Source organism: Sus scrofa, chromosome 3 (assembly GCF_054392235.1).
Source record: "Sus scrofa isolate SSC_HxYL_T2T_F1_AM1 chromosome 3, Sscrofa_HxYL_maternal_Yorkshire_Landrace_v2.0, whole genome shotgun sequence".
Classification (NCBI taxonomy): domain Eukaryota; kingdom Metazoa; phylum Chordata; class Mammalia; order Artiodactyla; family Suidae; genus Sus; species Sus scrofa.
The window spans coordinates 59,419,130-59,445,536 of record NC_139385.1 but is presented as its reverse complement, the minus strand read 5'-3'; the positions used below and the strand labels follow the sequence as shown (position 1 = coordinate 59,445,536).

Genomic DNA, 26,407 nt, shown 5'->3' with positions numbered 1-26,407 from the left:
GTGTATATGTTAAACTTATTTCTGGCATTGTATGGACTGTTTCTTAAATTTTTTTATTATTTTTAATTTTTTTGGTTTTTTTAGGCCACACCCGAGACGTGTGGAAGTTCCCAGACTAAGGAGTCCAATTGGAGCTGCAGCTGCTGGCCTACACCACAGCCACAGCCTGCAGCAACGCAGGATCTGAGCCACATCTGTGACCTACACCACAGCTCATGGCAACGCCAGATCCTTAAGCCACTGAGCGATGCCAGGGATCCTCATAGATGCCTTGGGCTCCTTACCACAGAGCCAGAATGGGAACTTCTTATTACTTTTTCTTCATCTGTTCATTTTGTTTTTATTTCATGTTGTGTATTCTTTTGTCCCACTTTTTCTACAGATTATTTTCTTCTGAAAGTCCTATTCACACACAGGTCTATCAGTCGCTCCATGTCTGTTGTGTAATATTTCGTATGGAAACTAAGAGAAAATGAGGAACACCTGCTTCTCTATTTCCCACCTTTATCTGTGATTGCCATTGTCTTGTATTTCCTTCAGATTTTGTAATGTTTTCCTTAAACTCAGACACAGAGTGGAGGCTTCCTGGGTAGGAACACAGTTATTGTGAAGTTGGTGTGGATAATTGATGCACACATCTTTATACTTTTACTGTATAAATTCACCCTCTTGTTCCCTTAGAGCATTGCTTTTCAACTCTTGGGAACTTTTTAAAGGAAAAAAAAAAAACACCTTGATTATGTTGTGCTCTCTGGGTGTAACACCAGGCACTGGTATTTACAGAACCCTTTGGTAGGATTAATGTTATAGGCACCAGTGTTAAGAACCACTCACTGTTTTAGGGAATTTTGAGATTTTTCTGCCATACCTTTTGGTATTGGGGGTAATTTTTAAAAATGAAAACATTTTTCTGTTCGAGAGTTCCTGAACCCAGTTATTTTTATTATTTATTTATTTTTGTCTCTTCAGGACCACACCTGAGGCATATGGAGGTTCCCAGCTAGGGGTAGAATCAGAACTGCACATGTTGGTTTATACCACAGCTATAACAGTGCCGGACCCAAGCCGTGTGTGCGAACTACACCACAGCTCATGACAATGAGAATCCTTATTACACTGATTGAGGCCAGGGATCGAACCTGCGTCCTCGTGGATACTAGTTGGATTCACTTCCCCTGAGCCACTACGGGAACTCCAAACCCAGTTATTTTTAAGCCCCATCCTGTGGCTGCTGTTCTTAAGGGAAACTCCCACATAACCTGAGCTCGTGCTTTTCTCTTTTCAGAACATTCTTTTGCCGGACCTTCTTAAGAATTTTTTTTCTTTTTTTCTCTTTTTTTCCCCTCCTTATTAAACCTGGCTTGGGAGTTACTGTTTGAATCTGTCATTTTGTTCTTTCTTCAAGGTGCTGAGTTTTTAACTGCTCAGTGACAGTTTTGCCTTCTCTCGAGTTTTTAGCATCAGCTGCATGTTTCTCTAAGGCAGTGTGGTGGCTCAGCCATTGATGAAAAGCTGAGAGGTGTATTTCCTCTCAGAGTGTGGGCAGTGGATTAGCAGGTTGGGTCACCTTCACTTGAGATGGGGATGGGGGAGCTTGGTTTTCACCCTCTCCAGGGTGTGAGGGAGAGTAAAAGTCTTTATTCCTCATGTGGCGATGATGGGGAGCCTTTTCTCCTCAAGGGCTGGAGTCGGTGAGCTTCTCCCAAGGCTGCCAGTACCACCTGGCCAGGCAGTCTGAGCTCCAGCTCTAGTTCCCTGAGGAAGAAGTTGAAGTGGAGAAGTTACACACATGGGCCTAGTCCACTTTGGCTCATTTGAAAGTAGCAGATTTGGCCTCTTTGAGAACATTTCTAGGTTCAAGAGTTATTGTTTTCATGTGATAGACTGTTTTATGAAATAATCTACCCCTGGAGGCTGAACCAGGTGTTCACAGTTTCACGGTGTGTACTTTGAGTTCATTACTGAAAGTCCTTGTGGTGTTTAATATTGTGAAGGTGACCTAAGGCTCAGAGGACCCCGTGCTGCCCGTCCAGGCAGACGTTCCTGGCCGTGCCGTGCCGTGTGCTCGCCACCTGAGTTTAACCTGCCAGAAGAATACACTTTCACACGTTGTTACTAGAAGCATGTCACATCGTCGGCAGTTAGATTCATGGATAAAGTAATCTAATAGGGGGATCAAAAGCTTACTGAAACGGACTCGGACTGTTTAAATATGCTACTTTGTCCGTCAGATAAGAATTTCCAGTGGGCAAATACTGGAGCAGCTGTGTTCAGAGCACAGTCGACCAGCAGAGGTGGCGAAGACGAAGATGGCAGTGACGAAGAGGTGGTTCACAATGAAGACATCCACTTTGAACCAATAGTGTCATTACCAGAGGTGAATATTAAGCAATGAAAGCTGTACTAGTAATTTCACGTTTGACGTTTAAAACTTGATTTGTAGGGCTGGCCTTGTTTTGCATTGTTTCAGAACACTGCCCACCTCAAATGGAAGTTCTATATTAGAAGTTCAGCCTTTAAGCTTAAATTGTCTCTTTGAAAAAATTTATATATAAACATAATATTGGTAACATTTTATCCTATATGAAATTGTAGGGAAGAACTTACTTGTTTTGTCTGTTTTCATAACATAATTCTAGGGGCAAAAACAAAAACAAAAAAACTAATCTTAGATTTGCCACAGTCCCTTCATTAAAAAGTAACTTTTGTTTTCTTTTTAACAAGAATGTTGTTTTTGGTTAGTTACTTTTATAAATTTCAACTTCAATCAGTAGATAATATTTCTCTTGAAGAATAAGCATGTTTTGAAATATCCTCTCTCCTGCAAAATACTGTATTAATTTCTAAAAGGAGGAAGAATGCTGTGTAAGAGGAAAATATTTCATGACAAATCAGGTCTTTCCTGCCTCATTCAAATCGCATGCATTTGTAGCCCTAAGGTGTTAACTGTTTTCAAATTCTGTTCCTGTCAGTATCTAAAGGAATGTGAATCTTTGGAATTTGTTGTGGGATGTTTTATAAGCAGCAGCTTATAGTTTGTCATCTCTTATCTTAGGTAGAAGTAAAATCTGGAGAAGAAGATGAAGAAGTTTTATTTAAAGAGCGAGCCAAACTTTACAGGTGGGATCGAGAGGTCAGTCAGTGGAAGGAGCGTGGGGTCGGAGACATAAAGATCCTCTGGCACACGATGAAGAGTTACTATCGGATCCTCATGCGCAGGGACCAGGTCTTTAAAGTGTGTGCAAATCATGTCATCACCAAAACCATGGAATTGAAACCCTTGAATGTCTCCAACAATGCTTTAGTTTGGACTGCCTCAGACTATGCTGGTGAGCTCTGCACTCAGACTTTCCCACAATTGAGAACAAATACATAGAACAATGTGTATAACACTTAGCGCAACACTAAGACCACTGTTTTGTTTGTTGTTGTTTGATAGATGGAGAAGCCAAAGTGGAACAGCTTGCAGTGAGATTTAAAACTAAAGAAATGGCTGATTGTTTTAAGAAAACCTTTGAAGAATGTCAACAGAATTTGTTGAAACATCAGAAAGGACAAACATCACTAACAGCAGAGTTATCAAAGGAGACAAATCCTGTGGTGTTTTTTGATGTTTGTGCAGATGATCAACCTCTAGGACGCATAACCATGGAATTATTTTCAAACGTTGTTCCTCAGACCGCTGAGAACTTCAGAGCACTGTGCACTGGAGAGAAGGGCTTCGGTTACAAGCACTCCATCTTCCACAGAGTGATCCCAGATTTTGTTTGCCAAGTAAGTCTTCAGTGCACCTCACAGTGGGGGTCTAGAAAGGGACAGCACACCTACCTGGGCAACTTGAGTGTTTCTCAGTTTTTCCAGACTTCCTTCCCTTTTCCACACAGCAGTTGGTGTCCCTACCCCAGCTTCTGTCCCAGCAGAACATTCAGTCTAAAAGGGTTCATATTTCTAAATGCCTTGAACCTGCCAGAAATTGAGGTGGGAAAAGATCTCTTCCATTTTTATCCTCCTTCATAAATGCACGGTGCTCAGTTTTCAAACTAACAAAGCTTAGGTTCGCAGCGAAGCTGGGTGTTTAACACCTGTCCTTCAGTGGTTAGTTCTTTATGCATTTTAACAGTGTCTTTGGGATTCTTGTTAATTGAAATCTCTTTTCAGGGGGGAGACATCACCAAACATGATGGATCGGGAGGACGGTCCATTTATGGAGATAAATTTGAAGATGAAAACTTTGATGTGAAACATACTGGTCCTGGCTTACTGTCAATGGCCAATCGAGGCCAGAATACCAACAATTCTCAATTTTTCATAACACTGAAAAAAGCAGAACATTTGGACTTTAAGCATGTAGTATTTGGCTTTGTTAAGGATGGCATGGATACTGTGAAAAAGATTGAATCATTTGGTTCTCCTAAAGGGTCAGTTAGTCGAAGAATTACTATCGTAGAATGTGGACAGATACAGTAAAATCATTGTTTCAGTAAATTTTTCTTGTATAAACCGTTGAATTAAAGCCTAGCTGTTATGACAATATGGTAATTATGTTCAGCTTTTGAAAATGGACGTTTCCAATGTATAAATGTAAAATTGCAGCTTATAGCTGTTGTCGCTTTTTAATGTGTTATAATTGACCTTGCATGGTGTGAAATAAACGTTTAAACACTGGTGTATTTCAGGTGTACTTGTGTTTATGTACTCCTGACATCTGTATTAAAGTGGAATAATACTTATTTTGTTCAAAGCAATAGACCTTCTCAAACTATTGAAGGATATATATGCAATTTAATTTTAATTCCTTTTATGATATTGGACTTCCTGCATGAATATACTTACTGTTTGAATAAAGGGACCATGACTTGGATAATTTTTCCTTTAGATTTGGAATATATTTTGTAATTTTAACTATTGGTGTGCTCATTTATGAATAGAGATTCACTTGTGAATGGATGGAGCCACAGAGGGTAGAAACTTAACCAAAGTGCTCTTCTATAAATTCTTGCACATCCTGTATAGTTAAATTAACTTTTAAGCAAAGTAACTTCTTTCCTTAAAAAAGATATGAAGCTTCCAAGGTATTAAATTAATTTTTACATTTTAAACAAGTTGATTATTTACATTTTTAGAAAAAAATCTTTGTCATCTGTTTCTGCTACCTCAAACTGCACTTGGTTCTGAGAGAACTTGAATTTTTCCTTGCAGTTATTGTGATAAAGTATGCATATTTTAAAAAGGTCTATACCATGTTCTTTGGTTAAAGATTTGCTTTATACTAGATTGTTGCAGTACCTTTTTCTGGTGAATTTTTGTAGCAAAAATAAAGTGACAATTGTTAACAGCCATGGCATTTAAAAAATTCATTGTGCATCTAGTTGTTTGTTCATTTTGGAATCAAATGAGGATAATTAGAGATCTGTAAACTCAAAAGTGCCATGTAAATTCCAGAGTTCCCAAGGACATGACTTTTCAAGTTGGGTAGACATTGAAAACTTGGAAACGGCTAGAGTCACAATTCGACACAAGGGGGAGATGTACTCATCTGACTACTCAGTGTAGCACTGCCAGGACAAGTTAGCACACAGGTTGCAACTTAGAATCGCTGCCAGTGGCTGCTATCTGCCTTCCTGTGTTTTTCCCAGTGAGGTCGCCTCATTTGTGTAGGGAGGGGCTGTGGGGTGGGCTCACTTGAGGTTCTCCTCCCTGGAGCTGGTGGGCGGCGCTGACCCTCAGAATCAAGTGTGTGTATGTTTGAGTATCTATATGCGTGTGTCTGTTTTTTATGTGGGTGCGCGTCTGCGCTGAACCTGCTTCTCAGCGGGGACTCGGGTTTAGGGGAAATTACAAGTAAAGGCAAGCACACCTGAGATTTCTCGCTCTGTAAACAGATTTCCGTGGCACCTTGAGCATTACAACTGTGGACTGAAAGATGTGGAAACGGATACTTTTAACCAAAACCGACTCTCTAGGATTGCTGTTCACAGCTGTTTCCAATGGGCAGCAGCATCTTTGACACAGACCTGTCGGTCAGGAGCCAACACGTGGGGACAGAGACTCAGCCCGACCCCGCCCGAATGCGGCCCAGGTGCTCCGGGCGCAGAAAGGGAAGAAGGGCTGATCTTCGATCCACAGGCATCACACCCTCTGGACCCAAGAGCACAAACGGACGCCAGCGACTACGCGGTGAGACGCACATTTCGCTACGCGGGCTACAGCGCCTTTGACAAGAAGACGGCGGCAGCCACGGCGTGCCTCAGCGTCGGGGGCGGGGCGTGGGGCACGTCGGTATGCAAGTCCGCGGCGCCCGCCCAGCCGAACGACGTTGCCGGCGGCGGGGGTGGGGGCCGACGACGGCGGCCGCCGCTTTGGAGGCGAGGGTGGTGAAGCCACCAGGGCAGGATCTGGTGGTGGAGTGCCTCAAAAGCCGTTACGGCCTCCGAGCGGCTGCCCAGCCGAGGTGAGGCCCCGCCCTGCCTACCGGCCGGCGCGAATCCCCCTATGACCGCGTCTGCAGGTCGAGGCGTGGGCGCGTCGCGGGGGGCGGCTCCTGGCGGGCACCGCACCCCAGAGGGTCAGTGCGCGTCCCCGCGGGAACGCGTGCCAGGGGCTCCCCGCGGTGACTTGCATGCGGGTCGGAACCGCCTCGGTCCCGGACCAGAGCGGCGAGCTCGAGCCAGTTCGGCGGGGAAAGGTGCGGGCGCCCGGCGGTCTGGATCCGCGTTGGTGCCTCTGACCGCGGACGCCGCTGGCGCGTCGGGCATCCAGGACGGGGCGCTGCGCAGATTCGGTTCTCCGAGGCGGGGACACTGCGCGGGGACCGGGCGGGAGCGGGAACGGCTGTGCGGGGACCCTGTGGGAGCGGAGACGTCCGTGCGGGGACAGGGCGGAAACCGGGTGGGAACGGGGATAGCTGAGCGGGGACCGGGCGGTGCGGGGACCGGCGGGAACGGAGACGGTTGTGCGGGGACCGGGCGAGAACCGGGACAGCCCAGCGGGAACTGGGCGGGAACGGGGACGGCTGTGCGGGGGCGGTGTGTGGGGACCCGGCGGGGAGGGCCTGCACCCGGTCACCGCGCTGGCGCTCTCTTTCAGCCGGGGTGGCGGCGATCGGACGGTGCGGAGCGTCCTGAGCGTCGGAGGCGGCCTCCCCGCACCCCAGGTAGGTCTGCGCGGCTGGGAGGCGCTCAGGCCGCAGGGCTCAGCGCCTTCGCGGGGAGGCTCTGGCTCTTTCCTTCACTGCATCGAAGAGAGTTTATTACACAGCGTTTACTGTCTCAGATTCACGAAGGGAGAAAGGAAGGGTTGGACGTTGGAGGCCTGGCGGGATATCGCGGGGAGGCGGAAAGCAGGCTGGATTCTGAACTTAGTCCTTCCTTGTGCTTTCTGCTGGTGGCACTGAGAAGATTCTCGTGGCGTCTCTGGTGCTCGGGTGCCTAGCCATTAGAACAGGTTAAAGGCACCTGCTCGGCTTGCTGCCCAGCGTCGGACCCAGAATCCGGTGCGCTGGTGGATGACAGCATCTTGTAAATTGGAGGCTCGATGCCTGTTTTCTGGAAGTCTGCTTGCGGGAGACAGACGGATGAAGTGATGTTGCCGTCTTAGGTTCGGGAGCCCAGAAAGAGATCCTTGTTGCCTGACCTTAGCGGTCTCTACTGTGCTCTTTCCTGTTCACAGACGACGTGGATGTCTTCTCCTGTGGAGATGAACTTGGCTCATCGTTAAGCTGTGATTGGGATGAGAGGAGGCGCGGCCCAGCGCCGCTCTGTAGTTCCTTCAAGCTCAGGACTGGGAATTGGTAAAGTACCCCGAGTCCTTCCTGGTGCCCTCTCCCTCCCCCCCACCCAGCATCTCAGAAACCAAAGGAAGGGGACAGGGTGCTGCCCACATGCTTGTTTTTCTCTGGGAGGCGGCATAAGCGTCTGGAGCTTGCTGAGTAGTTGAAGAGAGTGGGTAGTTGTTCCTGAGAACCTGGTAAAAGCACAGACCCAGCGCTGTGCTTGCTGACATCAGGGGAAGTTACTCACATGGTGTGATGGATAAAAAGTTACAGTTATTCATCCGGGACCCAAATGAAGGCCTTGCTTCCTTCCTTCCTTTCCTCCCTCCTTCTTTCCTTTTAAATAAGCACCAACTCTGAAGAAGAATGCCAGCTTGCCTCTACCCTGCTCCTTATCTGTGGCCCCAACCTGAAAAAAACACTTTCTGTTCCTTCCCCCAGGGGGCACAGTCTCTGAGGCGTTTGCCTGCTGTGACCTCCTGTGCCTGGCAAAGCAATAAAGCTGTTCTTTCCTGCTTCGCCCCAAATTCTGTCCCTGCCTTTCTGTTTTTTTCCGTTCGGCACCCAGGCCAAGCTTCTGTGACAGGAGGTCTCCATTTGTTGGCCTGGCCAGTTAATCCCCTTGCGAAGAAGCTGCCGAAAGAGCACCGAGAATTCCTGTATGCCCATCCCGCCCTTGTTCTCAATGTTAACGTTTGTTGCTCCTCGTGCTCAAAACTTTTCCACCAGTACTGTGAATCGTGTTTTAAGTAGCTCCTTCTGAGATTACTCCCCCTGAGGGTAGGGAAAACCGTAAATTAAGGTCGGTTGTAATTTGTGTTTTATTTCCTCAGCAGTTGCCTGGCCACCTGATTTGGCCTCGCATTCCAGAAACTGGCCTGGCTGTCGTAGTGATGGCAGTGACTCCCCTGGGAAACGTGTCGGCGCCCCAGCGTCCGGAGCCTCAGACCGGCAGGGCGTGCTTCCACTTCAGGTCAACCAGATATACGAGGAGCTGTTTCAGATACACCAGAAACTGCAGGTAGGAGCTCAGTATTCAGGGAAGCCCTGTGTTCTCAGCACAGGGCGTTTGGAAGCTGACTTCAGGGGCTTCGTCTGCATTGTTTTCTATGACGTGCCCAGCGCAGGGGCCGGCCCGCAGCGTTTGGTGGAGGAGCTCCTGTGGGGGAAGGCGGGTGGCCGAGAGGGAAGGCTCAGCGGAGGTGTCCACACCTGCGTCCTGTGTTTATGTTTAGTTCCCTCCCCTCCCCTCCCATCCTTAAGGAAGAAAACACAAAATTGGCTGGTAAAGGGTGCTTTTTGAAGTAGGTATTTAGATTCATTGCATTGTCTTCAGGATCTCTGTGTAAGAGGCTCTCCTGTCAGCTCTCATCAGGATCCCGTGCAGGGCAGTTTTCTCTACCTGTCTTCTTTGGGACTTCCTTAGTTCCTAAAGGATGTAATTCCGGGAGTTCCCATTGTGGCTCAGTGGCAATGAACCCAAGTAGTACCCATGAGGATGTGGGTTCGATCCCTGGCCTTGCTCGGTGGGTTAAGGATCCGGCATTGCTGTTGTTTAGGTCCCAGACTTGGCTTGGATCTGGCTTGGCTGTGGCTGTGGCGTGGGCTGGTGTCTGTAGCTCGGGATTTACCCCTAGCCTGGGAACCTCCATGTGCCTCGGCTGCGGTCCGAAGGGAAGAAGGAGGGAAGAAAAGAGAGAGAGAGAGGAAGGAGGGAACGAAGGGTGGAAGGGAAAAGAAAAGGGAAAGGCTGTAATTCATGTGTTCATCAAGCATCCAGTGGGTGGAAGTTTGAGAAGGAAGCAAAGTGTCTAATAGTTTTTTTTGAAATTCTTCTGGTTGGATGTATGTTGTATTTCTACACACAGAAAGTAAACATTTTTAAAAAGCAGTATCTCATTTTGTCTAAATAACTGTGATTATCATTATCATAGCTTGTCCTATTATTTTGGCCTCAAATCACTGGGAAAGTTCAGGGAGAGTCTCAGCTCTGTAACCTGACTGAGAGGTAGACATCAAAGAGGAGGCGGGTGGGGAGGATTCTGGGTGCGAGGAACTGGCAATGAGAGACTTTGGGAAGGGAGTTCTGAATTTGTCACCCTGTCTGGGGAAAGTAGATACTGCAAGTTCAGGCAAAAGGTGCCAGAGAGAGAAACCGCGCATGGAAAGGTGCTTGGAAAATACTTTACAGAAGAAGAGGAAGGGTTCTGAGGACAGGTCTATCATCCACAGCAAACACAACCAAGACAGAACTATTTTTCCCTTTTTTTGTTTTTAATTAACATTTTAAACTAAAACATCGTTCATTTGCAATGTTGTGCCCATTTCTGCTGTCAGCAATGACCCACACATTATTTTATTATTCATCATGTTCTATCCCAAGAGATTGGATAGAATTCCCTGTGCTGTACAGCAGGACCTCAGTGCTTAGCCATTCTCAGTGTCATAGTTTGCATCTGTCAATCCCAAACTCTCCTCCCCCTCGGCAGCCACTAGTCAGTTCTCTATGTCTGTGAATCCATTTCTGTTTTGTAGATAGGTTCATTTGTGCCATATTTTCTTTTTTTTTTTTTTTGTCTTTTTAGGGCCGCACCTGTAGCATGTGGAAGTTCCCAGGCTAGGGGTTGAATCCCAGCTGCAGCTGCCAGCCTATACACCACAGCCACAGCAATGCCAGATCCTCAACCCTCTGAGGGAGGCCAGGGATCGAACCTACGTCCTCATGGATACTAGCCAGATTCATTTCCACTGAGCCACAACAGGAACTCCTTGTTGTTAATTTTGTTAATTCTCACAGTATTCGGACTTTATCATCATTATTTTATTGTGATCTGTGGTGATCTTAGATGTTACCCTTGTACTAGCTTTGCGGGGTCCATGAACTGCACCCATATAAGATGATGAATTAATCAATAACGTGTACTTGTAGCTCCACTGACCAGCTCTTCCTGTCTCTCTCCCTTTCCTTGGGCCTCCCTCTTCCCTGAGACACAGCAGTATTGAAATTAGGCCCATCAGTAAGCCTACAGTGACCTTCCATTGTTCAGGTGAAAGGAAGAGTCACACGTCTCACATTAAATCAAAACCTAGAAATGATCTGGAGTTCCTGTCATGGCTCAGTAGTTAACAAATCTGACTAGGAACCATGAGGTTGCGGGTTCGATCCCTGGCCTTGCTCAGTGGGTCAATGATCCGGCGTTGCTGTGAGCTGTGGTGTAGGTTGCAGACGCGGCTCGGATCCCGAGTTGCTACAGCTCCGATTCGACCCCTAGCCTGGGAACCTCCATATGCCGCAGGAGCGGCCCTAGAAAAGACAAAAAAAGACCAAAAGACAAAAAAAAAAAAAAAAAAAAAAAAAAAACCAAAAAACCTAGAAAGGATCAAGTTTGATGAGGAAGGCACATCAGAAACCATTCAGATAGGCTGAAACTTGGCCTCCTGTGCAAAGCCGTAGCCAGGTTGTAAGTACAAAGGAACTGTTGTTGAAGGAAAGTACGAGCACCTGAATCGTAAGAGAGCAGAATTGCCCTGTGCTGATGTGGAGAAAGTTCCTTTGTCCTGGAGAGAAGATCAAACCACCACATTCCCTCAAGGCAGGGTCTCATCCAGACCACGGCCCAGGTCTCTTCAGTTCCATTAAGGCTTCCGAGGAAGTTGCAGCAGCAAAGTCTGAAGGCAGTAGAGGCTGGTTCACAGTGGTTGAGAAGAAGCCGACTCTGTAACATGAAAGTGGAAGGTGAAGCAGGAAGAGCTGGTGCAGAAGCTATGTAGCAAGTTGCCTGGAAGATCCTGCCGATAGGATTCCAGGAGGTGGCTGCAGCAAACTATGGATTTTCAGTGGGGACAAAAGAGCCTTCCTTTCAAAATGGTCCTGTTCATTGACAACGCACCAGTCACCCAAGAGCCCTGATGGAGCTGGACCAGGAGGTTATCGTTTTCATGCCTGTTAACAGAACATTCATCGGCACCTCATGGGCGAGGAGGAATTCAAGTCTCATTATTTAAGGAATACATTTGTAAGCCTGTAGCTGCCGTGGACAGTGACTCCTCTCATGGATCTGGGCAAAGGCAACAGAAAACCTGGAAGGTTTACCACTCCAGATGCCATTAAGAGCATTTGTGACTCAAGGAAGATGTCAGAATGTCAACATTAATAGTTTGGAAGATGATTGTAACCCTCATGCATGACTCTGAGGGGCTCAAGACTTCATGGAGGAAGTCACTGCAGATGTGGGGGAAACAGCAAGAGAACTGGAATTAGAATTAGGAGTTCCTGCCATGGTGCAGTGGGGTAAGAATCCAACTGCAGCGGCTTGGTTTATGTGGAGGTGCAGGTCTGATCCCCAGCCCAGCAGGTTAAGGATGCAGCATTGCTACTGCTCAGATTCAGGAGGAATGTCAGTGTGTCCTGGGTGCAGCCAAAAGGGGGGGGGGGGCATGCCTGGAGATGGGGCCAGATGGCTGCAAACTCAGGATGAAACTTGAAAGGATGCAGAGCTGCTTCTCATGGATGAGCAAAGACAGTGTTTTCCTGAGATGAAACATACAGCTGGTGAAGATGCTAAGACTGTTGAAATAACAACAAAGGACCTAAATATTCCCTAAACTCAGCTGATGAAGCAGCTGCAGGATCTGAGACGAGTGACTCTGGTTTGAAAGAAGTCCTCCTGTGGGAAAGTGCTGTCAGGCCGCACTGCCCACTGCAGAGCAGTTATGGGAGGAAGAGCTTTCATTGCTGTCTTGTGTGAAGAAGTTGCATAAGCTGCCAGGTGGAGGCAGGACCCTCCAGCAGCAAAGAGAAGGAGGTCCGGGTGACAGGTAGTTGTTTTTAGCAATGAAGTAGTTTGAAATGATGGTGTATATACGTTGCCTTTTAAAACATGATGGTGTTGTGCAGCTAACAGACTGTAGTTTAAACATAACTTATACATTCTAAGAAAAAATTTTCTTGGTTCACTTTTCTGCAACATTTGCTTCCTTGAGTGGTCTGGAACTGAACCCATGGTATCTCTGAAGTCTGCCTATACTTCTGTGAACAGTTCTTTCTTCTGGGAATAGTTTTTGGGACGTTGTTTTCTTTTTTCTAACATGTTAGATCCTAGTGTCTGTAGAGCTACATCAATGTTTGTCTATAATCTCAAAATATAAGAAAATTTTTAGGAGGCAGTTCCTGCAGTGGCTTAATGATCCAGTGTTGCCTCTGGCGCTGCTAGTTTGATCCCCAGCCTGGCAGTGTGTTAGGGATCCAGTGTCACCACAGCATAGGTCCCAGAAGCAGCTCAGATTTGATCCTTGGCCTGGGAACTTCACATGCCACAAGTGCAGCCAAAAAAGGAGGAAAAAAGATTAAAGAATTTTTTTAGTTAAAAAAAATACCAGATTTTGCAAAGCAATATACTTGAGTTCTGTTTAAAATGTGAATGCGGGTGAGACATTTTTTATTCAAATATAGCTGATTTACAGTGTTGTGTTCATTTCTGCTGTACAGCAGAGTGATTCAGTTATACATCTATACATTCTTTTAAATTTATTTTCCTTCTTGCTCATCACAGGACATTGAATAGAGAGAGCTCCCTGTGCTTTACAGCACAGCCCAGCCCTGTTGTTTACTAGCATGCATCGGCTCAGCCCAAACGCACCCGCCCCCCAGGGCAACAAGTCTGTTCTCTATGTGGAAGAGGGTTTTATAGAGACGGAGAAGACTCCTGAGTACTGGGACTGCGCCACTTGTCTGTGGATTGTCACTTGGTTGTGAACACATCTCTGTTTTTTCGTTTGGTGTAGCTATTGTTTTTCGTTGGTAGTTTTCTTAATTTGGGCAACATTTCTTCCCTTCCTGCTGTTTTCAATCTATTCTGTGATACTCTTATGTTTCTATCATGAAAGAGATGAAATCAAGGATGACTTCACTTGATGTTCCTGACAAAGCAGTGGCCCCCGAGGCACATGCCCACGTTTTTAGTCACGGATCCTGCAGCTGTACCTCTATAAGGGAACACAGCGGGGGCGGGGGGAGTTTTAATAACTGAAGAAGGTGATACCGTTTTCTTTAACTTCTTTACAACTCCTCAGCCCTCGTACTTCCACCTTAATGTGATGTTCACAGTCTGCATACAGCCTTATGTATGTATGTATGTAGGTGTGTTTCACAGTTGTAGTCATGATGTGCTCATTTCTTTTTAGTTTCCTAAGTATTATATATTCATTGTAGAAAAGTTAGGAAATAGATTTATTTCACTTGGCAAATACCAATCTCTGGACACAGGGATGTAGCAGTACACAGGACAAGTGCGACCTCTGCACGGAGCTTTCGCGTCTTCTTGGTGTTTGGGGATGACGACATCACTGGCAGGTGGAGGGAGTGGCCGTGCATCTTCAGGCAGCAGAAGCCCTGAGGTGGGTGTCACTTTTCATGATAAATGATGCTACTCTTAACTTTACCTGGTAGACTTTTAGTTACTTTGGTGATTTTTACAGTCTTACAAGTAGCAAAACATACATAACATCTATAAATAAGAAAAAGCCAGGCTAATGGCTTCCATTGGAGGCCAGGGAGTTACCTTTTGTTAAGCCCAAATTGAACAGAGTTGAATTAAGGTTAATACAGAGAAAGGCATGTTCTGGGTGTGTTGTCCGCTGTAACTCCTGAAGCATCAGATGAATTGTAAAGAGTTCAAAGAGCTTCTTATTACTCCTATAAGAGAAAGAGAATATTACACACTTAGGAACACTGGGACAGAAGTTAGGCATAAATGTGGGGAAATGGTGTCTGTTTTTAAAAATAACGGAGAAGGAGTTCCTGCTGTGGCTCGGCAATAACGAACCGGACTAGTATCCATGAGGACATGGGTTTGATCCCTGGGCTCACTGGGTTAAGGATCCGGTGTGGCTGTGAGCTGTGGTGTAGGTCACAGATGTGGCTTCAATCCCACATTTTTGCACAGCTGTGGCTGTGGTGTAGACTGGCAGCTACAGCTTCAATTCAACCCCGAGCCTGGGAAATTCCAAATGCTGCGGATGCAGCCCTAAAAGGACAAAAATAGTAACAATGGAGAAAATGAGTAACTAAAAGATTTACAGCCAAGACCAACAAAATAGGTTTATGATACAGGCCTAAAGCGGAAAAGTATTCAAGGAGAAAAGACAATGTTTTCTAATCCTGAAAACTGCACCCTAGTCCTACCTAGAGCATTTTCCCCCCCAGAGCCAGAAAAAGTCAAATATTTAACCACTTTATTTTTCTGGCCATGCCTGCAGCATATGGAAGCTCCCAGGCCAGGGATCGAACCCACACCACAAGGGAACTTGATTGACCACCTTACTCAAGTAAGTTGGGCTTTCTAATCTAGCATGGTACTAGTTTCCCTCCTGACTTAGCAACACCCTCATTAGTGCCCGGTCAGTAATTTCACTGTCCGTCAGTTTTTTGCCTACATCTGTTTATCTCTTGAGAGAGAGTATCCAGTAGCCCACGTGACCATCCATCCACCGGCTACAGATGGCTTCCCATCTCTGCAGGTTTGAAGATTTCCTTTAAGACTTGCTTGAGCAGCAGCTATTCCCAACTCTCTCAGTCCAGCTTTGTTCTAGTTATTTTTCTATATCTTAAATGATCACAAACAACCAAATGCATTACCTACGAAAAGACACTCTGGCCCAGGGGCACGCCTGCACTTTGAACTACCTAAAAAAAAAATCCCACGAATTAAGAGCTAAGAGGGAATTTAACCTAAGTAATGCCACTCTAGCCTCATGGCAGCTGACTGATGACACACTACCAGTCTGCAGGACAAGGAGGACAACAAGGTGACAGGTGTACCTAATACTAGAGCTAAACTGATAATCTGGTGAGCTAAGTACAAGGTAATAATGTGACACTGATTTACGGAGGTGTGGCAAGGGGTGTGAGACACCAAAGGAGAAGAGCCCCACTCCCACACACCTACAGGGGACTTCAGGATGCTCTGCACTTGCTCTCAGGCACACGGTGACCTGGCAGAGCACCTGGCCTCACCGCCATAGAAATCACGGGCGAGCAGAGAGGGAGGGGCCGGGGAGCGGAACCACACCAACACACTCATCCGCAAAGGCGATGGAGTGTGTTCCGATTTGCCTCAAAAAAATCACTAGACTGTGCACCAAGATTGAGGGAAAATGCAGCTTAAAGTCTATGTCCTTTCTTATAATTTACAAAACTGGCTATACCAATGTTTGTATTGGGGAAAGAAAAAGAAATAATGGAAAAGAAAGCCCTTGATTATTGCAGTGGAATCCAAATTAGTGGCAGGAGCAAGCCCGTCATTGTCTGTTATTAGCATCACTTTAAATCTTCTCTGCCTGCTTCCTTCTTATTCTCTAAACTCACTTCAATACAGTAATAAGGATCTGCAAAATATATGTCTGTTTACCCCCCAATGTATTTTTATTATTTCCCTATTTTCACCAGTGGCATTATAGAATGCCAGTGCAGGAATCTGCTCTGATGGTCTCAGCTGGTTGTTAAAAATTGCTCTTCATCTTACATACTGTTTGTGGTGAAGCTGATCTGACAGAAATGAAAACTAGAGGCTCTGGGATTAACCTGATCTCAGGTAAGCAGTAACAGTCATGAACCTAGACTACATGTTTCCTGGAAACTAGCTTGATTTAATAATCTCAAGTGAACCAGTACAGACGCAGAAAAATCAAAATGATCATAATAGATAGCTTCTAATACAAAAACATTAGAAATAATAGATTCTTACTTGATTTTGGACAGTTTCTGGAGAATGATGCTGAGCTTCTCTAGAATGTGGAGCTCGAGCTTTGGGGCCCGGAGCAGCATGGAGCAGGTTCGGAAGAAGAGTGAGGTACTGCAGGCCTCCAGGAAGGGCTGCAGGGACCCTGCAAGACAGTGGGGCGGGTGAGGGGAGGGGCCGGCACTACTCTGGGTTTGCCTTCTTTCCACACTCCAGCTGTGGGACAAAAACATCATCACCAGAAAAATCACAGCATCCACTGACTGCTGTTGAGCAATTCAAACAGAAGACTGTTTTCCCTGAAAATATATTTCCATGAAGCAGAAAGTCCATAACAGGAGGCTGTTTGAATATTTAGCAGTTAGACATTTTATTGGGGCCGTTTTTTTCTAAAAAACCCCAAAAAGAGTTTCATTTAAGTGTTAATGACACAACTTACATAATAATCACTGAAAAGGGAAGAGCTTTTTAAGCATAAAAGCAAAAGGGAGAAAGAGTCATAAAAGATTGAAAATTTTATAAAATAATAACTTGAAATGTCTATATGAAAAAGTTAAAAGGCAAAAAGCTTTAAAAAAATACCAGGGAAATGCCAAGCTTGGGTGGGGGGCAGAAATCTCATATTTGCTAGAAGATTGATATTGTACTAGAAAAAGAGCTCTTATAAATCACTAAGATAGACCTAATATTTTTGGTAATGAACATGCGGTACAAGCAGGCAACTCAAAATAAAATACAGTAAAAATATTCAACTCCAGTAGGAATGAAGTAGTTGGAATTTGCCAAATTTGTATGAAAAACTTTAAATGTGTATAAGCTTTGGTTCAGCAATGCTGCCTTATAGAGATGTAGGTAAAAGCTTATAAATGAGCCCCAGTAAGGCTTGCAACTGTGAAACCCCAAAAGCTCAAGTGAACAAAATAATATGTAAAAATGCTTTCCAAGGCATAGATCACTTCTATTGGTAATTAGGGAAGTCTGAATGGAAACAAAAAAATCACACGAAAACATTAAATCGTGGCCTTAAAATAATTAAATTCCCCTGTAAAACTCAGAGGCTCCCACAATGCATGTAGAACTTTAAGCACAAATGAATGAATAGAGGACATCCATGAGAAACACATGCTTTCCATCACAGCTTGGAAGACGCCACGTCAGCATGCATGTTAGATCATGGAATCTCAGCAATATCTTTTTAGATCTACCTTCTTGAGTAATGAAATAGAAAACAAAAATAAACAGGAGCTAATTAAAACTAAAAGCTTTTGCATAGCAAAGGAAACCGTAAATAAAATGAAATGATAACTCACAGAATGGGAGAAAATATTTGCAAACGAAGTGACCAACAAGGGATTAATTCCTCAAATATACAAACCTCATGCAACTCAATATCAAAAAAAAACTCAATAAAAAAATAAACAAGATCTAAACAGACATTTCTCCAAAGAAGATATACAGATGGCCTTTGAAAAAGCACATGAAAAGATGCTCAACATCAGTTAATTAATAGAGAAATGCAAATCAAAACTACAATGGGGTACCACCTCACATCAGTCAGATTCTGGCCATCAAAATATCTACAAACAATAAATGCTGGAAAGGGTGTAGAGAAAAGGGAACCCTCCTACACTGTTGGTGGGAATGTAAACTGGTTCAACCACAATGGAGAACAATATGCAAGTTCCTCAAAAAATTAAAAATAGAACTACCATATGATCTAGCAATCCCACTCCTGGGCAGATATCTAGAGAAAACCGTAATTTGAAAAGATACAGGAGTTCCTATTGTGGCTCAGCGGTTAATGAATCCGACTAGGAACAATGAGGTTTTGGGTTCGATCCCTGTCCTCGCTCAATGGGTTAAGGATCCAGCATTGCTGTGAGCTGTGGTGTAGGTTGCAGACTCGGCTCGGATCCTGAGTTGCTGTGGCTCTGGCTACAGCTCCAATTCGACCCCTAGCCTGGGAACCTCCATATGCCGCAGGAGCGGCCCAAGAAATGGCAAAAAAAGACCAAAAAAAAAAAAGATACAGGCACCACTGTATTCATTACAGCAGTATTTACAATAGCCAAGACTTGGAAACAACCTAAATGTCCGTCGACAAAGTAGTGGATAAAGAAGACGTGGTACATATCACGGTGGACTACAACTGAGTTCATTTTTTAGTGAATGAAATAATGCCATTTACAGCAACGCGGGTGGACCTAGAGATATGGGGCCAAGTAAAGTCCAGCAATAAAGACAAATATCCTATGATATTGCTTATATATAGACTATGATAAAAATGATACAAATGAACTTATTTACAAAACAGAAATAGACCTCGAAATCAAATTCATGGTTACCAAAGGAAATGGGGGGGGGGAGGGATAAACGAGGTGTTTGGGATTATGATACTCACACTACCATACATAAAAGAGATCACAAGGATCTACTGTACAGCAGAAAGAATTCCATTCAATATTCTGTAAATATGGCTAATTCATTCTGCGGTACTTGAAACTAGCACAATACTTTAAGTTCATTATATTCCAATAAAATTTAATAAATAAAAACGGAGGATATACCTATTCATCAAATAAATGTATCTGTCAGATGTCATTAAAGGCCTGCCCATTTCCAGCCTTGCAGGAGTTTCCCATCACTAAAATCAGCATGGATTTCTCAGTCAGCATCAGAAGCTGCTGTTGACTCAGTGCGAGCAGGGAGGGCGTCCTGGGGCTTCCGTCATGGCTCAGCGGTAATGAACCCAACTAGGATCCATGAGGATGTGGGTTCGACTCCTGGCCTCTCAGTGGCTTGAGGATCCAGCATTGCTGTGGCTGTGGTGTAGGCTGGCAGCTGCAGCTCTGATTGGACCCCTAGCCTGGGAACCTCCATATGCTGCAGGTGGGGCCCTAAAAAAGCCAAAAAAAAAAAAAAAAAAAAAAGAAAAAAAAAAAGTCCTGAACCTGGTAGCAGCTCTAACATGAGAGTGGCTGTGGCTCAAAATCCTGTCTGTTTGTTGTTGGCTGCAGGATGCTTTTGGCTGTTAGACGCATTCAGAGAAACTAGTTTCTTATCAACAGACATTCACAGGTGGTAGGATTTTTTTTGCCAAGTCCATGGCATGAGAAATTCCTTGGCCAGGGATTGAACCCACACCATGGCAGTGACAACGCCAGATCCTTAGCCCACTGTGCCACAAGGGAGCTCCTGGTAGGATTTAAGTTTTTAAAAATTCTGTGAAACCAACTGGAAACCTTCCTACTTCAACAAGTGATCTCAAAACTCTGAGTCTCAGTTTACCAATTTTTTCTCTTTCTGCTCTACTCTTGATATTAGTTGTAATTCAGAACCTCAAGATCATTCATTGAGGCAGCTAGATGCAGCAGTGAGGCTGACATCTTCCCAGATACAGATGGCTAGAAATATAATAAACCATGTCCAGGGACACTGGACACCCAGGGCTGGACAACACAACAACACAATGTGTGTGGCAGAGCCACTCCTGGACACACAGCCCTGGTTCCAAGTCCAAGCGCCACTCTGGCCGGCTGAGGGGTCCAGGATAGGCCACCAGCCTCCCTGGAGATACACTGCAGAGGGAATGTGAGCTATAAAGGGCATGGAACGTGGCCACATGCTGGGGGCATGAGTGCGGTGGCCACCAGGGACCCACCCTTGCCAAGCAAGGCTTCCCACCTGTGGTTTCCACTTCCTGGGGGGCATAATTGTTTATTTTCAGAAGCACTGTGGGGGAGAGGACGAGCTACAAGAGAAGAAGAGGTCCTGAAGCAAAGGGACTTCTTGTTAGGAATGAAGGGCCTATGTGAGGTTCAAAGAACACGCCAACCAGAGCAAGTCAAAGCACTCATGCTTGAGAGCCCACACTTACCTGGGCCAAACCAGGTGCTGAAGAGCCTGTTACACCAGTGCCAGACCAGAGAAGAACCCCACCGACCACAGAACTCTCACAGATGAATATAAAAGGCACCACGTAAGCAGCCTGAGTGCCCTCCCAACCTCCTGGGTGGGAACAGGGAGGCTACAGGGGTGACAATCAAAACTGGGCTGGTCCTTTCCTCCCGGGGATGGAGACACATGTGATGACCCTGCAAACAGGGTTCACTGTCAGAGGAAGGGACAAAAGGGAATAGGAGAGAGGCTAGAAGGTCAGAGTGACATGTGCAGAGCAAATCCACAAAACTGAGGTGACTGTGAAAGTTAGCGAATCTGTGCATGAAGGGTTGAGTTTTATAACAGTGATGTTATGAATGACTCTCTGACACAGCCTTTCATATCATAAAATTTATCACTGTCTGATATGTAGAGTTACACTCTCAAAGCAGACGAGAAAATCACCCCACTCTCATTTCTCTTGTATAAAACAATACTTACGAGACTCCACTGTCATCTGAAGCAGACTATCAATGACATTGGACAGGAGTCCTTTGCTGGAAATCTTTAGATGGCTCAGTATTACTGGAACAGCTTGATACTCTAAGAACAAGATCTTTCCTTCATCCGTCTTCAAGTCCAAACAAAGGGAATCAAACGCCTGAGCCAAGTGGTCAGCTGAAAAACAGAGTGTAAAATCAATGGCCACATCAGCAGTCTAGCTGGTGATCAGACACAAGGCAAAAAGGGTATGCTGTCACTTGAACCAGTTCAAGAGCAAAAGGAAAATGACGAAAGACTATTGAGCTAACTTTAGACATTCCTCCCCCTAACTTCTTTGTCAGAACTCAAATGGGAAGAGAAGTTACATCATGACAGGGTACGTTTCATTCAGAATTTTCCTATTTTAACACTGAAATAACAATATACACCATTTCTTTTTTAAATCAATAAAGATAACAATGTTTAAAAATAAATATCGGGGAGTTCCCGTCGTGGTGCAGTGGTTAATGAATCCGACTAGGAACCATGAGGTTGCAGGTTCGATCCCTGGCCTCGCTCAGTGGGTTAAGGATCTGGCATCACCATGAGCTGTAGTGTAGGTCGCAGATGCAGCTTAGATCCCACCGTTGCTGTGGCTCTGGTGTAGGTCAGTAGTTACAGCTCCGATTAGACCCCTAGCCTGGGAACCTCCATATGCCAGGAGCAGTCCTAGAAAAGACAAAAAAAAAAAAAAAGGAGTTCTGGTCGTGGCTCAGTGGGTTAATGAATCTGACTAGGAACCATGAGGTTGTGGGTTCAATCCCTGGCCTTGCTCAGTGCGTTAAGGATCCAGCGTTGCTGTGACCTGTGGTGTAGGTTGCAGATGCCGCTTGGATCCTGTGTTGCTGTGGCTATGGTGGAGGCTGGCGGCTACAGCTCCGATTCAACCCTGAGCCTGGGAACCTCCATATGCCAGGAGCAGTCCTAGAAAAGACAAAAAAAAAAAAAAAGGAGTTCTGGTCGTGGCTCAGTGGGTTAATGAATCTGACTAGGAACCATGAGGTTGTGGGTTCAATCCCTGGCCTTGCTCAGTGCGTTAAGGATCCAGCGTTGCTGTGACCTGTGGTGTAGGTTGCAGATGCCGCTTGGATCCTGTGTTGCTGTGGCTATGGTGGAGGCTGGCGGCTACAGCTCCGATTCAACCCTGAGCCTGGGAACCTCCATATGCTGCAGGAGCAGCCCAAGAAATGGCAAAAAGACAAGAACATAAAAAAATAAAAATAAATACCACTATCTGATTATAACTACCACATGCTTCCAGAAATTTACACAGTATCAGTGTTGCTGTCTTTACCACAGTTTCTGAGATGATGTTTTTTGCTACTGCTGCTTTCTAAGCATTTGCCTATTTCAAATGTAACTTTATACAAACTTGCTCGATGAGCTTTCAGGGAGGGTTTCTGTCTGCTGACAAGGTGCAAAACATAAGCCACTCAGAGCCCTTTAGAAGCCTGGCGTGCGCCTCTGCCTCTGCCATCAGGAATGACTGTGGTCTGACCACAGCCTATACCAGGATGGCACCCGATAGATCAGAAGCCCCAAAACTTCCTCCAAGATATTCTGGGAAGCACGAAGGTGACAGGATCCATGCCGAGTTAAGACACTTCAATCACTACAACAATTTCCGCTTGCTTTTAAATGGCCAAGAATATTCCAGTTTTCTAAGACTCTTTAAATATACTATTCAAAGCAATAAAAGCTTTCATGCTGTTCACATATCAGTGAGTTAACTGCTCTGCTGAGAGTTCTGTTTAAATGAAGGCTCAGAGTGTCTTGAAACACACTGAAAATATGACCGAATCACCACTAAAATTCCTTCCTCTAGCATCAGGTTGAATTTCGTCTTTGCTGTGCCATCCATGTAAGCTAAAGAAATAACTAAAACCCTAATTACTAAGAATGAGAAACTGAGAATAACCTATGTGAAACTGAAACAATGTGAAAGGATTTTTAGAAATTGAAATCTGTGCCTCTGAGTCAATTTATAAGACACTTCATTTTTACTTTCAGTAAAATCTAGTTCAAGGAACACTGCTGTATATACCTTTATGGTTTAATAGAACACAGCAAAATAAATGGGTACTTAGGTGAGGCAAAGTTGCTGGATTCTCTTCAGACTTTCCCTATTTAGAAATCTATCTGTATTCAGCAGCAGCTCAGGCAGAAAAGTAGAGAGGAATTCCTCACAGAAAGGAATGTTTCTATCACTGTGCCACTGACTGTATGCAATACAAATTACCTCACTTCTCATTAATAAGTTATCTCAAATAGGCTGAATGATTTATGATATGACAAGTGGGCAAACTTAAAAAATAGTCCTATATTAATCTGGGGGGGGTAGAAAAATGGTATTTGGTTATTTTTCTAAGTGGTTTTATCTTTATTCTTCAGGGAGAATTAAAAGTTACATCCTTACTTTAATTTCCCTAAAAATGAAGATTTTTTAAAAACAAGACCTATTTAACCTCTAAAAGTATATATTTTAAGAATTTCAGTTATCAATTGTACCAAAACTGGGGGGGGGGCTGTTGTGGCTCAGTGGAACCCAATGTAGTGCCTGTGAGGATGCAGGTTCAATCCCTGGTCTCACTCAGTGGGTTAAGGATCCAGTATTGCCACAAGCTGCATCACAGGTCATAGATGCAGCTTGGATCTGGCATTGCTGCAGGTGTGGTATAGGTCTGCAGCTGCAGTTGTGATTCAGCCTCTAGCCTATAGCCTGGGAACCTCCATATGCCTCAGGTGTGGCCCTGAAAAGAAAAAAAAAAATTGTACTAAAACTGGTTTCACTTTACAAGCATGCTGCATTACTGAGTCTTTAAGAAATGTCCTAACAGTCAACATGATAACCTTTTCCCCAAGATCAGAGGCCATCTGCTGACATCAGATGGGCAGTGGGCAGCAGGCTCTGGCCCCACAGCCAGCTCAGAATGATCACTCTGCAGGGACTCCTGTCAGCTGGGGAGCCCCACTGCCTGCCCTGAGCAGCAGGGCCAACCTGGGACCCTGACTGAAGGGAGGCAGCAGAGATGGCCAGAGCTCCCCTCCCAGCCCAGAAGCCCTGACACAGTGCAGATGGGTGCAGGCCATGCAGATGGATGTGGGAAGGCAAGTGGCTTGAAAACGAGGAGCACAAGTAGGGACCAAGCCCAGCCCAGCTTCCCGAGGAGCTGAGCCCAAACCTGAGCCAAAGACCTGGGAGCTGGTCTGTGAAATGGTGGTTGTTTTAAGAACCAAGTGTTGGTGAATATATGAAGAGCAACAGAAATCTAACACAGTCTAACTGATGAATTCTGATCTCAAATAAAGCCAACTCTGAGCAGTTTAGTAACAGTAAATAATGACATTTATCATGAGCAGCTGGCTGATCAGGAGACTGCTGTATGCCATATTCTTTGCCAAACCAATTAACTCTCATTCAATCTTCAAAAAATAAAGTGGTGGTAGAAACACAGTAAAGGACCTGCCAGTGTCACATGCTGTTGTCGGGCCGTGAGTCAGACCTCAGCTATCTGACTACAGAGCTGAGGTTCTTACCTGCTCTGTGATGCTGCGTCTAACCAAGGCAAACCTTCTCACCTGAGAAGGGCAAGAACTCTTTCACATCTCTATGCCTGGAGTATAAGAACATAATTTATAAACACACGGTAGAGCTGTCTAAGTTGAGGCCAAGAAGGCTACAGAACTAGCCCTGATGCACAATTAAAAATAGTGCATTTAATCCAACAGGAGAGAGGTGTCCCCAAAACAGATAATCCTATCAAATTAGACTGTTCTGACCATATCTGCACATACTGAAAGTTTTACTGAAGTGTCCCTCACTGATGCCCACACCTACACGTTGTGTTCTGGATGGCATGTAACTCTTTACTTCCCCTTGATGGCAATGTTAAGGACCTGACTACTGGGGTCCCTTGCAGTCTGCTCTTCTGTAAAAATGACAACCCCTGTCCCTCCTCAGGTTGCTGTGGGCAATCAACCCAAAACACGAGATGCAACTAGAGATCTAGAGACTACCAACCTCCATGGAAAAGACTTTAGACTGACAATAGTAAAGGTGATTCAAGATCATGGAAATAAGCTGGAGGCACAGATTGATAAATTACAAGAAACAATGAGCAAAGAAATTGAAGATTTAAGGATTAAGCAAGCAGAGATGCAAAATACAATAACTGAAATAAAAAATTCACTAGAAGTAACCAACAGCAGAATATAGAAAGCAGAAGAACAAATAATCAAGGTGGAAGACAGACTAGTGGAAATCACTGATGCAGAACAGAAATGAGAAAAAAAGATTGAAAAGAAATGAAGAGAGTCTAGGAGAACTCTGGGACAACGTTAAACCCACCAATGTCCATATTATAATAGAGGTGCCAGAAGGAGAAAAGAGAGAGAAAGGGCCAGAGAAAATATTTGAAGAGATACAGCTGAAAACTTCCCTGACATGGGAAAGGAACCACTCACTCGAATCCAAGGAGCACAACAAATACCATATAAAATAAACCCGGAGTTCCCGTCGTGGCGCAGTGGTTAACGAAGCCGATTAGGAACCATGAGGTTGCAGGTTCGATCCCTGCCCTTGCTCAGTGGGTTAAGGATCTGGCGTTGCCATGAGCTGTGGTGTAGGTTGCAGATGTGGCTCGGATCCCCCATTGCTGTGGCTCTGGTGTAGGCCGGCGGCTATGGCTCCGATTTGACCCCTAGCCTGGGAACCTCCATATGCCGAGGGAGTGGCCCAAGAAATGGCAAAAAGACAAAAAAAATAAAAAAATAAAAAATAAATAAATAAAATAAAATAAGATAAACTCAAGGAGGAACACCCTGAGATACACATTAATCAAACTCACAAAAATTAAAGACAAAGAGAAAATCTTAAAAGCAGCTAGGGAAAAGAAACAAATATCATACAAGGGAAGCCCAACAAGGTTATTGGCAGATTCTTCAGCAGAAACTCTGCAGGCCAGAAGGGAGTGGCATGATATACTTAAAGTGATGGAAAAAAAAAAAAAAAAAAAAAAAAAACCCTCCAACCAAGGTTACTTTACCCAGCAAGGCTCTCATTCAGATTTGAAGGAGAAATCAAAAGCTTTACAGATAAGCAAAAGCTAGGTGAATCCAACACCACTAAACCAGCTTTACAACAAATACTCAAGGAACTTCTCTAGGCAGAAAAGAAAAAGCCATAACTAGAAACAAAAATACCACAAATGACAAGGCTCACCAGTAAAGGCATATATACAGTAAATGTAGGAAGCCATCCATGCACAATTTATGTTACCAAAATCAAAATTGTGAGGAGGGTACAAATGCGGGACACTGGAGATGCACCTGCAATTAAGAGACCAACAACTTAAAATAATCTCATATGTATATAGACTCCTATATCAAAACTTCAGGGCAACTGTAATCCAAAACTACACACACAAACAAAATATCAACTCAAATACAACACTGAAGATAGTGATCAAAACACAAG

General features: G+C 44.7%; 2 protein-coding genes and 1 long non-coding RNA gene across 55 annotated transcripts in view; 2 read left to right on the top strand and 1 right to left on the bottom strand.

Annotated features, from left to right (window-relative positions):
• The window catches only part of RGPD4 (RANBP2 like and GRIP domain containing 4), a 69,959-nt gene extending 64,613 nt beyond the window's left edge, over positions 1 to 5,346 (top strand). For 3 of the 4 annotated variants that reach the window (XM_085015524.1, XM_085015523.1, XM_005662337.4), the window contains 4 exons: positions 2,232 to 2,377; positions 3,056 to 3,329; positions 3,440 to 3,774; positions 4,159 to 4,670. In XM_085015524.1, coding sequence (XP_084871650.1) covers positions 2,232 to 2,377; positions 3,056 to 3,329; positions 3,440 to 3,774; positions 4,159 to 4,467 — 1,064 coding nt within the window. In that variant the 3' untranslated portion in view covers positions 4,468 to 4,670. 4 annotated transcript variants of the gene reach the window in all.
• Positions 5,347 to 6,312: 966 nt separating this feature from the next.
• Positions 6,313 to 25,694, top strand: LOC102162460 (uncharacterized). Its single transcript, NR_201409.1, has 6 exons — positions 6,313 to 6,451; positions 7,087 to 7,153; positions 7,669 to 7,789; positions 8,605 to 8,792; positions 14,037 to 14,167; positions 24,893 to 25,694. It is a non-coding gene; the product is annotated as an uncharacterized LOC102162460 (long non-coding RNA).
• CCDC138 (coiled-coil domain containing 138) overlaps positions 10,035 to 26,407 on the bottom strand; it is a 55,964-nt gene continuing 39,591 nt past the window's right edge. For 32 of the 50 annotated variants that reach the window (XR_014839358.1, XR_014839357.1, XR_014839347.1 and 29 more), the window contains 3 exons: positions 20,890 to 21,066; positions 16,516 to 16,654; positions 13,982 to 14,465 (listed from right to left, as the gene is read on the bottom strand). Coding sequence is in view for 18 of the 50 variants with exons in the window: in XM_085015518.1 (XP_084871644.1) it covers positions 14,300 to 14,465; positions 16,516 to 16,654; positions 20,890 to 21,066 (482 nt within the window). In the remaining 32 variants the exon portion in view is untranslated. Of the gene's footprint in view, positions 10,365 to 11,144; positions 11,488 to 13,178; positions 14,466 to 16,515; positions 16,655 to 20,386; positions 20,604 to 20,889; positions 21,067 to 26,407 lie in introns of those variants that run through there. The other 18 variants (XR_014839346.1, XR_014839359.1, XR_014839345.1 and 15 more) reach the window with 4 other exon arrangements.